Here is a 12,600-nt window from a genome sequence, read left to right as displayed (position 1 = left end):
CGTTCGAGGAGCAAAACTTGCTACGAATTGAAGCACAAGAAAAAGAAGAAGAAGAAGAAGAAGGAAAAGAAATATTTGGTGTGGGAATAATGATCGATTGGGATCGTTGGTTGGTGAAGTGGCATGTTGAGTTTTTGAGGAGGCAATGGAACTTTGTGGACTTAGCCACCTTGGCTGGCCTCGTCTATTTGCATTACCTTGCTGTTCTAGCGCCGTTTTATTTCACCTGGCCGGCGTTTTGGTCGGCCGTGGCACTTTATTATATCTCCGGCGTTGGTGTGACTCTATCTTTCCACCGGAACCTCTCACACAAGAGTTTCAAGCTTCCAAAATGGCTTGAATACTTGTTTGCCTATTGTGGGGTTCTCTCATTTCAGGTGTTAATTTGTTCAAATCTAACATTTCTATATTATTGTTTTTTAATTCATGGTTTTAGCAGACAAATATATGTTTATTGGTTTGCTTGCAGAGAAGTCCACTTGAATGGGTGAGCATACATAGAGCCCACCACCAGTATACTGACACGTGGAATGATCCCCACAGTCCAATAAGGGGACTATGGTTCAGTCACGTTGGTTGGGCCCTTGATTATCGTACTCGATTTGGAAGTGTATAAAACCCTCTCTCTCTCTCTCTCTCAAACTATAATAAATCAATAATTAGTTTTGTTGATCTTGATTAAAATTTTAAAATGTTGCAGTATGAAGCAAGATTAAAGAACGTTGCCGATTTAAAAAGTCAAGCATACTATAGATTTCTTCATTATACGTACCCTCTTCACTCAGTTGCTCTTGGAGTTTTATTGTATGCTAAAGGAGGCATGCCCTTTTTGGTTTGGGGAATGGTAAACTTAATTTGCAAGTGTTAATCCATTTTTATTTTTATTTTTATTGCATTTATTTAATTGGCCTTTAATATATATATATATATATATATATATTTAGGGTGTGAGGACAGTACTTCTTCTCCATGCTGTTTTCGGAATAAATTCGATTTGCCACACCTGGGGACAACAAGTATGGGATACTGGTGATTTGTCGAAAAACAACTGGTATTTAGCTTCTCCAATATTAATCGCATGAATGAAATTAAAATATATAATTTTTATTTACGTGGATAATAGTTGTTGCAATTAATGAATTTAACGACTGTTTAATTAGGTTAATTGGATTGATGGCACACGGAGAGGGTTGGCACAACAACCACCATGCTTTTGAGTACTCAGCTCAACACGGATTTGAATGGTGGCAAATTGATATTACTTGGTATCTGATCAGATTTCTTCAAGCAGTTGGTTTGGCAACGGATGTCAAACTTCCAACTGAGACTCAGAAAAAACGAAGAGCTTTATGCAATAAGATCAATGAGGAGAGCTTGAAACAAAACTAGAATAAACTAGGCAAAAAAGAAAAGGTTGGGGCTCTGTTTTACTGCTAGCTCATTGTTAGAGGATTAAAATGTGAAGGTGTATATATATAATGTATTACATCTCAATTTACTGCTAGCTCGTTGTTGAAGAATGTACGTTTCACATCGGAAATTTACAATATATAGTCAAATAATATTTACACTAAACAGCCTGAGCCACCATAAAAATGGCTTCGCATAGGGGATGACAACTATGTACAGCCGTCTTTTGACTTTGTGATCGCTTGAAGAAGAAAAACCAGAGCTTTAGACTTAGTTGGGCGTTGGTTTAAAGGGTTTGATCGAATATAACGTTCGGGTACTTGGCCGGCCACCTATACATGCATAATGCAACGATTCATTATTTTTCTCACTCCTTGGCTCACTTGAAATTTGAACGGTTTTTCTTTTCTTTTTGTTTAATTGTGTTTTTTTTTTCTTTCTCAAACAAGTTATATTAGAGAAGAGAAAAATCAAACATAAGACGTAACGCGGGTCATCTCCATCAGCAGCTTGTTATTTTTATCAAACTTTTGTCAAATTTGCCCTACAATAGTGGATGATTTTGTTGGGAGTTTTGATCAAACCATTTGTCAAAGGCATTAACGGCCTTAGTTGATTTAGATTTTAAATTGTTTTGTTCTTGTGGGAACTGGTAACTCGGAAATCTGGAAAGTCAGTTTTTTTGGTGCTTCTTGTGGCTGTGAAGGGTAGGCATTAATTAATTTAGTTGCCTTTGGTTCTTGTTTTCTTTCTCATGTGGGGCCAATTTTTCTTTGTTTTCCCTCGGGCCTTATGGCTTGCTTTCGACCTCTAGCAGTTGAGTGTCCTTTTCATTCAGCAAGCAAGCAATTTGCTATGACTGAGTTATAGGGCCCAAGCTAGGGATGGCTGGCCCACGAGACTTCCCTCACCCCTTTGCATATCAAATTAAAAAGAAAAAAAGAAAAAAAAAGAAAAAAAAATACTAGTACGTTCTTACATATGTAGCCCATTAAGATTTTGTGTCCCATCTCCCCTATTAATTTCCCACTTTTTTTGGTTGATATAAGCAATATTGAAATAAGAAAAATCGAACTATATAAATACCTTTAACCAATTAAGCGATAAAATCCCTTGCAATATCTCATTTTTCTAGCATTCAAAGACATGATATAGAAAGGAAAAAAAAAAAAATATATTTGATAAAGGTACTAAACCAACGCCCAACTAACGCACACATAATTTGGCGCTCTTAGCATTATGATTCTGAATTAAAAAAAGATATCGAGAAAGAAATTGCATGGCCCACCCAACTTCAGATCAGACTATGAGCACCGTCTAGTCTATATAATACGCAAACACCTTCATTCATTCCCATGCAATCTCGTCATAACAACCGTACTGGAACCAAAAGTTGCTGCTCATCACAAAGAAGAAGCAACAGAAGCAGCATCGGTTGTGTCTCCAAATGGGAGATTGGGTGACGCAGTGGAGGGTGGAGTTTTTGGGGAGGGAGTGGAACGTCGTGGACATAGGCTCAGTGGTTGTGGTTTTGGGTCTGCATTGCCTTACACTTTTGGCTCCATTTCATTTCAACTGGCCTGCATTTTGGGCGGCTGTGGCTCTCTACTTTGTCACAGGTGTTAGTGTGAATCTGTCTTACCATAGGCAGCTTTCTCACCGGAGTTTTAAGCTTCCCAAATGGCTTGAATACTTGTTTGCCTATTGTGCTGTTCTATCATTTCAGGTGTGTATTTATCTTTGTAATTTTAGTAGAACAAAACTTTCTTTATATATATATATATATATATATATATATATATATATATATAGACTCATTCTTCCTGTTGAATCTGTTTGCAGAGAAGTCCACTTGAATGGGTGAGCATACACCGATCTCACCACCAATTTACAGACACATTGAAAGACCCTCATAGTCCCGTTCGGGGATTTTGGTATAGTCACATAGGTTGGATCTTCGATTATCGTTCTCGATTTGGAAGTGTATGAAATTCTTTATCTCTCACCAGTTATACACAATATTAATGTTGTTAATAATATGATTAAAATGATCAAAACACACAGTTGTATACAACCGGTTAACCCAACATGGAAAATATTGACATACTACTTTGAAAATTTGCAGTATGAAGCACGACTAAAGAACGTTGGAGATTTGAAAAGGGAACCGTTCTACATATTTCTTCACTATACGTACCCCCTTCATGCAATTGGTTTTGGCGTTGTGCTGTATGCTGTGGGAGGACTACCCTTTTTGGTTTGGGGACTGGTAAAATAATGATTCTTGTAAATAATGGGTTTCTTCCACGTACTAATTTATCAAAAGGCTTACACATTTGATGTTTGTAGGGTGTGAGGTCGGTAGTTTTTCTCCACGCTACATTTGGGATCAATTCAATTTGCCACACGTGGGGACAAGTGGTGTGGGATACTGGTGATTTGTCCAGAAACAACTGGTATGTATAGACTAGTGGCTTCTATATTAATTTAGATATGATGTTCTCTCAGTGAATATAATGAAATGAATTTGAATGTGTTTTAGGTTAATTGGATTGATGGCACATGGAGAAGGTTGGCACAATAATCACCATGCTTTTGAACAATCAGCTCGGCACGGCCTGGAATGGTGGCAAGTTGATGTTACTTGGTATGTCATAAGATTTCTTGAAGCTATTGGTTTGGCAACAGACGTAAAGCTCCCTACTGAGACTCAGAAGAAACGAAAATCTTTAAGCAACAACTACAAGATCAGCGAGGAAAAGCTAGAGACAAAAGTGATCAACAATGGAAAGCTTTGAAGTTTGGAGATGGAAACGCTATGAACCTTATTTCGCTATGCAGCGCCTATATATATGCTTTTCAGATTACTTAAGTTTACTTTCGTCAATTGATATATATATATATATATAGATGTGTTATAACTTATGATTGTGTGAATAAAACAGACATTAGACATGCTGATGTTGTATGAACGTTAATGTATGCATATAAGTGTGTATGGTTGTTGCATAATCCAAAATTGCCATGGTAAACCAGTGTAGAAAAGAAGAAGATCACAAAATAAGAGAAGTTGAGGCAGCAGCTACCAAACCAGGTACAAAATCGACCGATTTGAATTCACAGTAGTTGATGCGAGAATGTGAAGAAATGTCTCATATTTTGGAAAGTTGAGAAAACTATAGCAAGGACTTATAAGGAGTTGAGATGCTCCCCCAATTGCCAATTGATTTTGGAGTGGAACCTCAATTTCATTCAGTTGAGAGGTTGAATTCGTAATCGAATAAGCAAGTTAATGTAACCCAGCTAGTAGCAAATCTTCATTACTGTTTTCAGAAAACCAGAACAGAACTTACTTGCAGTATAATACTTGGCCATGAAAACAAAGCCAAGATTTGGCCACGACACAACATGGCTTATGGCTATAGACAACGTAACATGCTGACGTGCTCTATCATTTGATAACAACTCGGTGTTCATGGAGAGAAACATCTTACTCTGCTGTCACTCTCTCACCCTCCTCCCTATCTCTAGACACTTTAACTTAAGAACGATGTCATTTTTAAATATACTTTTTTTTTTTTTTTGGTGGTAATCAAAGGAGAACTTCATTCAACTGTGAGAAACCATACAACGAAACAAACCTGAAAGATCGGAAGGCAAAAATATGGCATCGTTAAAACATTGCCGTATCCAAATTTAAAAATTCAGTCAAGGAAAAAAAGTACCACTGCTCTCCCAATTACACTCTCAATTACACATAAAGCAAAAAAACAATCTAAGACATTTCCCTGTCTTGATCCAGACTTGAATCTAGCCAACATCTTCCCAAAAAAAACCTTGTGCCACCTTATTGCCCCTTCTAGGTTTTGATACACCACATCTAATTTCCAGCTTGCTTGGCTGCTCTTGGGCCTGGGCTCTCTATTGGTTGCCACTTTTTTCACACCCCGTTTGATGAGCTGGTTCTTAATTTATTAGTTGACAACCTCCTTGGTGTCTCTAGGCCCAGCTGTATCATTTCTTGCTTGTGTGAACAAATAACAATGCCAAGAATACTTTTAGAGAATGAAAACAAGAAAACAAATTGGGAGAATGTTTTCTTATAATATTTTTAGAGAATGAAAACAAAAAAATGAATTTCCATTTTCAGGAAATGAAAACGTGTATGGTAGTACTATTTGAAATAATAATATATGAGTTATTTTTATGAAAACTTTTCCTATGAGAATGAAAACAACATTTTTCTATTTTCTACAAGTACACATAAATTTGTTTTCAGTTTATGAAAACATTCTCAGTGCTTTCCGTTTTTGGGCTACTGAACGTGTTTTTGCCTCATTTTTGTTCATTAAAAATGAAAACAACCCCTTAAAACGTTCCTTGCATATATTTATTAGAAAAAAAACCCTAAAGGCATCTTACAAAGCAATAGCAAATATATTCATAGCTGAAATTAGAGTCTCCATTATTTCATTGTTCAGATTAGAGTTTTCCATCGTTGACTATTGTTTCAAGCCTGTCCTTGCTGAATTTTTTGTTGCACAAAGCCTTCCGTTTCTTCTGAGTCTCTGTTGGGAGTTTCACGTCTGTTGCCAAACCAACAGCTTGAAGAACTCTTATAACATACCAAGTAAGATCGATTTGCCACCATTCGAAGCCTTGTCGAGCTGAGTACTCAAAAGCATGATGATTGTTATGCCAACCTTCTCCATGTGCTAGCAATCCAAACAACCTAAAACAGAAAAATTGGAATTCAATATACATTTACTTAATTCCAATGAAATTTGAAATTGTTTTTCCATCCAATATACGTATATTAGAGTGCAAAGAAGCTGCAAATACCAATTGTTTCTGGACAAATCACCAGTATCCCAAACTTGCTTTCCCCATGTGTGGCAAATTGAATTTATTGCAAAAGTAACGTGGAGATAAAGTATTGTCCTCACACCCTGTTAAAGAATGAAAAACCAAGTGATTAATCGTAAGAACAAAAAGAAAAAGACCATTTGTTCAACAAGAAAACAGTAAGCGCAATTTTACCAAGCCCCAAACCAGAAACGGCAGGCCTCCCACGGCATATAGTAGAAATCCTAGTGCAAGCGAATGAAAAGGGTACGTATAATGAAGAAATATATAGTAGGGCTGCTTTCTTAAATCTCCAACGTTGTTTAGTCGTCCTTCAGTCTGCAAAATTTCACAAGTACATATATATTAGTTTCAACAAAATTACTATTAGAATGTTTGACGGAGAGAGAGAGAGAGAGAGAGAGAGAGAGAGCTTACACTTCCAAACCTAGAACCATAATCAAAGATCCAACCAATATGACTAAACCAGAATCCCTTAATAGGGCTATGAGCATCGTTCCACGTGTCGGTAAATTGGTGGTGGTATCTGTGAGTGCTCACCCATTCAAGTGGACTTCCCTGTTAACGAAGTCAAGTAAGGTTTATAAATAGTTCAATTCATAGTTTAACAATATAAACATCGTGAGACACGACCTAATCATACGGCGTTTTTCCAAGGAAAAGCCTCTACAAAAAGTTTTCTTAATTAGAATCATATGTACTTAATTCACAGAGACCTGAAGTGCCAGAGTGCCGCAATAGGCAAAAAAGTATTCAAGCCATTTGGGAAGCTTAAAACTTTTGTGAGAAAGGTTTCTGTGGTAAGACAGAGTTACACCAAGACCTGTGAGAACATACAGAGCCATGGCCAACCAAACAGCACTCAAATTGAAATGGAATGGTGCTAAAAGAGCAAGGCAATGCAACCCAAAAATGACAACCACCGAGGCTATGTCCATGAAGTTCCATTGCCTCCCAAAAAGTTGGACCCTCCACTTCACCAACCAATAGTACCCCGCTGCCTCTGCTTCCTCTTTCTGCTTCTTCTGCATGGCTATTAACTAGCTATAAAAACTTATGGCTCCACTGTAAAATGAGAAAACTTATTTCACCTAAGCTTGTTTTATACAATTTGAAGCCTTCCATTATTACTGTTGTGTGCATAATTACATGTATCCATGTCAGCCTGACTTTTTACCAAACAATATTTAATATCATCCGGCCATCATTAAGAAGTAAGGAGGTGAGGGAGAGCAGTCATTCAGTCAGAGATGAAAAACTGTGCATTTGGTAGCTCATTTTCTACCCACCCACATGGGCTGTCTCATCATCACATTAAAATCTCTGGTTTTTGGGAGAAAATAAAGAGCAGATATTATTGTAATGTGTGATTAATTCTATATAGGTTTCAGAGTCTGAAACCAGCTTTATAATTTATAGGCTTAAGTGCTGATCTATTTGCCTCCTTGATCGAAGTTTGGTGTTTTACATTGTCCACTACTGGCAACTTCATTCAAAGTTTCGTTAAGTTTGATAATGTTGCAAGGGTACTTTAGTCGGATTTAATAACTTTCACCTTATTTATATTATTACACTTTGTTTTTGGTGAAGAAGTTGTATTTTAACTCGGCATGATGTTGATCTAAGAATGGTAAAGTCTTCAATAATGTTAGGGAGTTTATTTTCCCACTCATTTTTTCTCCACTTATATTCTTTTTTATTTTTTAATATTTTTTAATCATTTTTGTTTTTTGTTTTTTGTTTTTTTTGTTCTTTCTCTTTCTTATTCTACGCTTATCCTATAATTCTATTCAATAAATATTATGAAAGAATAAAAATATGAGACTATTATACATACCTTGCTATCTGCATAGCTCCTAATGACAGTTTTGTTAGTAGCATTCTTTGGTTCTTCTACCATATTTATATGTTAGCTCAAAAAATTTATTATCTATTAACTACATCAAAGATAAATAGTACTCAATACTTGGAAAATAAAACTACGAATTTGACATACAAATACACCACATTTCTACTCATTTTCCAGATTTTTTGTTTTTTTGTTTTTTTTTGTTTTTTGTTTTATTTTTTGTTATTTTTTCTTAATTTCAATTATCAAAACCTTAATGTAGGATAAGAGTATAATAGAAAAGATATTTTTTTTAATAAAAAAATAATATTAATTTAAAAAAATATTAAAAAACAAAAATGAGTGTAAGTGAAGAAAATAAGAGTGGAAACCTGATCATGACATTGATATCATTTTACAGGCTGCATGCAGAGGCTCTGCATAGCCCATGCATGATTATTGCTTCATTTTTTCAGCTCCTCCATTGCCCATCTCAATAAGTTCAAAATCCCAACAAGTTTGCTCTTGTCAGCTGTATATATTATATATTGACTGACTTAATGGATTTTATGAGATATATATTAAGATATGTCCCCATTTTTTTATTATTAATCACCTGCCATGGTTGATATTGCATTCATTGATACTTCAATTCGGTCTGCACTCTGTTGAACGCAATGTAGCACCGCATTGATAAATTTTGCTCTATTAACATTTGATCAAAAGACAACTTGCAAGAATGTTATAGGTCCTTCACCATGACATGCAGTGGCGAAGTCAGGATTTTATGTGTGTGGGGGTCTCTTATAAATTATAAAGAATCAAAAGTTCGAATTCACAATACATACAAAAAATAGTATATATATCACATATGTCAAGAATTATATTGCTTATTGGTTGCAATCATAATTGTCCTCGATAAAGGGATAGAAATACATTTTACACAAGAAAAATTGTAAGAGATAGACAAAGAATAGCGATTTAGCAAGTATCTTTAAAGCTTTTTCCCCCATGAAATCCAATAGAAAGAAAAAAAATCAATATTTCACAAACTAAAAAAAAAACCTTAAGTCTCTTCATGCATTCATATCATACATGAAAAAATATTTTATGTAAAAATATTGACTAAGTATGAAAAATGGTTTTTCGAAATAATCATTTTCTCAAGATAATTTTTGGCGGCTTTTATTCCTTATACATCAAATAAGAAAACTTGATTTTATGGGATTTTAGTATAAAACATATATTGACTTCATGAGCCATCATTTTTAGCATAAATCGTATTTTGCACTAAAACCGATTTTTCATATTTTCATTTGGTGGGAATTTGATTTTCTAATATTTTTATTTGAATCCAAATAGGGGGTACTTCCTTATTTACATTGTAAACTTAAATAAATAGAGTAATATAAAAATAAATGAAAGTAAAATAACAAAGACATTTACTTAAATGCTGAAAATGGAAATAAGGTAATCTGTACACCTGGAGTGCATCACCACCAACTGAGCAAATGGGCAATTTAAAGCACCTCATTGTGCCTTAATAAATCCGCCACAACACATATGGGTACATATCAAAACGTGAAGTATTTGAAATAATATACATATAGAAATACATAACAGCATTTTACTTTTAAAATATATAAAAACTTGAGTGGGGGCCCGGAACCACACTGGTCCTAGTGTGGCTCCGCCCCTGATGACATGGGCCACATTGTTTATGTCTACCAAAAACAAAAATAAAACACTTTGATGAGAAACCCAAATTAAACACCACAATTAAAATGATTCATACACAAAAACTCATTCTCCACAAATTCATAGTGCATAAGTCTTCTTACAAAACAAATAACGAAAATGTAGATAGCATAAAAGTTGAGTCTCCATTATTTCACTGCTTGGAGTTTTCCATTGTTGCCTACGGTTCCAAGCTTTTCCTTCTTGTTGATGACTTTGTTGCACAAAGCTTTTCGTTTCTTCTGAGCCTCAGTTGGAAGTTTGACCTCTGTGGCCAAACCAAGAGCTTGAAGAAATCGTATCAAATACCAAGTCGTATCAATTTGCCACCATTCAAGACCTTGTCGAGCTGAGTAGTCAAATGCATGGTGATTGTTATGCCAACCTTCTCCATGTGCTAGCAAACCAAACAACCTAATTAACAAAATTAAAATTCATTAAACATTTGCTATTTTACCCATCCAAGTTGGAGATTATTGTCTTCCATCCAAATCCAACAGACATATCTATATAGAAGGTTAGAACAAAATATACCAATTGTTTCTGGATGAATCACCAGTGTCCCATACTTGCGTTCCCCATGTGTGACAAATCGAATTTATTGAGAAAGTAACGTGGAACATATAGACCATTCTTACACCCTGCAAAAAGAAAAGAGCATCATAGACTAATCAAAGTGATCGCCATGATTGACAACAAATGAAAATGAGCAAAGTACAGTAGAGTGGTTTGGAGCATTTTGTTTTCCCATGAAAGTTTTTGAGTTCGAGTTCTAGCATATGTGTAGTGTGTATGAATGTAACACGTTATCATCCCTCTTAATAAAAAAGGTCCTTAAAAAAAAAACAAAACAAAAAGGCAAAGCCACAACACCATGTAAATTTTTCTATTTGACCATTGATATTAGAGATTTTGCTCCTTAATTAAGGAGGCATTTAATTTGTTTGTTCTTTCTTCACTTGATCAAAAGGACAGTATTAGTAAATAAGACAAATCTTACCATTCCCCAAACTAAAAACGGTAGCCCTCCTACGACATACAGTAAAACTCCAAGAGCCACTGAGTGAAAGGGGTATGTGTAATGAAGAAATATGTAATAGGGCTGCTTTTTCAAATCTCCAACATTATTTAGTCGTCCTTCATACTGCAAAATTTCGAGATTTATGATTAGTTTAACTAAATTTTAATATTGGTATGTCTATTTACACGAGGGAAGTGTGTGAGGGATGAGAAAACTTACATGTAACAAGATCCTTACCTTCTTCTTTCTGTATCTCTCATCACATGCTAAGTTACGTAATGAAAGATATAAAGAGAAAGAACCAACGATGACGTTACAATAAAGTTTTAGCCGTGTGAGATATATATATATATATATATATAGAGAGAGAGAGAGAGAGAGAGAGAGAGAGAGAGAGAGAGAGAGAGAGAGAGAGAGAGAGAGTATACGTACACTTCCAAAACGAGAACGATAATCAAAGACCCATCCAATATGACTAAACCATAATCCCTTAGCAATGGGGCTATGAGGGTCGCTCCAGGTGTCAGTAAATTGATGGTGATTTCTGTGTGTGCTCACCCATTCGAGTGGACTGCCCTACAAATCAAAGACAAAGTTGTAAAACATTTTTTACGTTGATGCATGTAGTTGCCACAATGCATCTAGCAAGGACTCATAATCGACTCATGCAGTGTAAGCAACTGATGCTAGTATAACTTTTAAAAATTTATTCTACATAGACACAAACCTGAAGTCCCAAAACCGCGCAATAGGCAAAAAAGTACTCGAGCCATTTGGGGAGCTTAAAGCTTTTGTGAGTAAGATTTCTATGGTAAGATAAGGTTATTCCAACACCTGAGATGGAATTGAGTGCCATGGCCACCCAAACTGCACCCCAATTGAAATGAAATGGTGCTAAAAGAGCCAGGCAATGCAAAACCGAAACCACAATCACAGAGGCCACATCGAAGAAGTTCCATTGCCTCCCAAAAAGTTGTATCCGCCACTTGGCCAACCAAAAGTACCACTCTAGCGTTGGTACAACCTCTGCTTGTTCTTTTTCCTTCTTCTCCATGTCCATGTCTGCCTAGCTAGCTATACCAACTTTTTGACTCAAATTTAATGAGCCCATGTTACCGAAACTTGGATTTTATGTAAGTTTGATTTTGGAGCCTTTATTGTTGTATAGTATATGTCGTCAGCTCGGCTTTAATACAAAACTACTGTTTAAAAAAAAAATTAAATTTTAACCAGCCAATCAATCAGAGACGCAGAAGAAATAGAGCTGCCTGCCTGGAAAGCATGAAAACTCGAGTTATTTCGCATCCGTAGTCAAGTCTTAACGCGTTTCTGGCTGAACATGAACCAATAATGTCCTTTTTTCTCAGAATTAAAAAATGAAACACCAAAAAATTAAATTATTCTCTTCATATCTCATGTGAATAGCGGTTGTCATGGTAATAGGTGGAAACACCACAACCTTTTGCAAGGGCTGTCACTATTTATATGAATAGTAACAGCCTTTGCCCTTTACCATGACAAATGAGTGGAAGTGCTCCAAGCATAATTCATGTCAAGGTAGTCTTGCGTAACAAATGACCCCCTACAAACCTTTAGTGGAGTGGAGCATTTCACCAAGCATGTGGTGGGCTAGAAATGTTATGTTAGGCTGAAAAAGAAAAAGTCAGCTTGGGCTATAACCCAGATTAGCATATGCACGGTCCTTCCCTAGAAGAAATAGAGATGCCTACTTGGAAAA

General features: G+C 35.7%; 4 protein-coding genes across 4 annotated transcripts; 2 read left to right on the top strand and 2 right to left on the bottom strand.

Annotated features, from left to right (window-relative positions):
• The first annotated feature begins 89 nt into the window (after positions 1-89).
• Positions 90-1,389, top strand: LOC117621922 (palmitoyl-monogalactosyldiacylglycerol delta-7 desaturase, chloroplastic-like). Its single transcript, XM_034352447.1, has 5 exons — positions 90-377; positions 470-610; positions 701-844; positions 945-1,051; positions 1,161-1,389. Exons 1-5 carry the CDS (start codon positions 90-92, stop codon positions 1,387-1,389), a joined length of 909 nt encoding a protein of 302 aa, XP_034208338.1.
• A 1,468-nt stretch (positions 1,390-2,857) lies between these two features.
• On the top strand, positions 2,858-4,208 carry LOC117622849 (palmitoyl-monogalactosyldiacylglycerol delta-7 desaturase, chloroplastic-like). The gene is made up of 5 exons (XM_034353630.1): positions 2,858-3,136; positions 3,253-3,393; positions 3,536-3,679; positions 3,760-3,866; positions 3,953-4,208. The coding sequence occupies exons 1-5, from the start codon at positions 2,858-2,860 to the stop codon at positions 4,206-4,208; spliced, it is 927 nt and encodes a 308-aa protein (XP_034209521.1).
• A 1,570-nt stretch (positions 4,209-5,778) lies between these two features.
• LOC117622848 (palmitoyl-monogalactosyldiacylglycerol delta-7 desaturase, chloroplastic-like) lies at positions 5,779-7,325 on the bottom strand. The gene is made up of 5 exons (XM_034353629.1): positions 6,993-7,325; positions 6,694-6,834; positions 6,451-6,594; positions 6,253-6,359; positions 5,779-6,142 (listed from the first exon to the last, which is right to left on the bottom strand). The coding sequence occupies exons 1-5, from the start codon at positions 7,305-7,307 to the stop codon at positions 5,893-5,895; spliced, it is 957 nt and encodes a 318-aa protein (XP_034209520.1). The 5' UTR covers positions 7,308-7,325; the 3' UTR covers positions 5,779-5,892.
• Positions 7,326-9,827: 2,502 nt separating this feature from the next.
• Positions 9,828-11,964, bottom strand: LOC117622846 (palmitoyl-monogalactosyldiacylglycerol delta-7 desaturase, chloroplastic-like). Its single transcript, XM_034353627.1, has 5 exons — positions 11,590-11,964; positions 11,295-11,438; positions 10,842-10,985; positions 10,376-10,482; positions 9,828-10,255 (listed from the first exon to the last, which is right to left on the bottom strand). Exons 1-5 carry the CDS (start codon positions 11,920-11,922, stop codon positions 9,991-9,993), a joined length of 993 nt encoding a protein of 330 aa, XP_034209518.1. The 5' UTR covers positions 11,923-11,964; the 3' UTR covers positions 9,828-9,990.
• Between the last annotated feature and the right edge of the window lie 636 nt (positions 11,965-12,600).

Source organism: Prunus dulcis, chromosome 3, assembly GCF_902201215.1.
Source record: "Prunus dulcis chromosome 3, ALMONDv2, whole genome shotgun sequence".
NCBI lineage: Eukaryota > Viridiplantae > Streptophyta > Magnoliopsida > Rosales > Rosaceae > Prunus > Prunus dulcis.
Note: the sequence above shows the minus strand (reverse complement) of the source record. Positions and strands in the feature narration are given on the sequence as shown.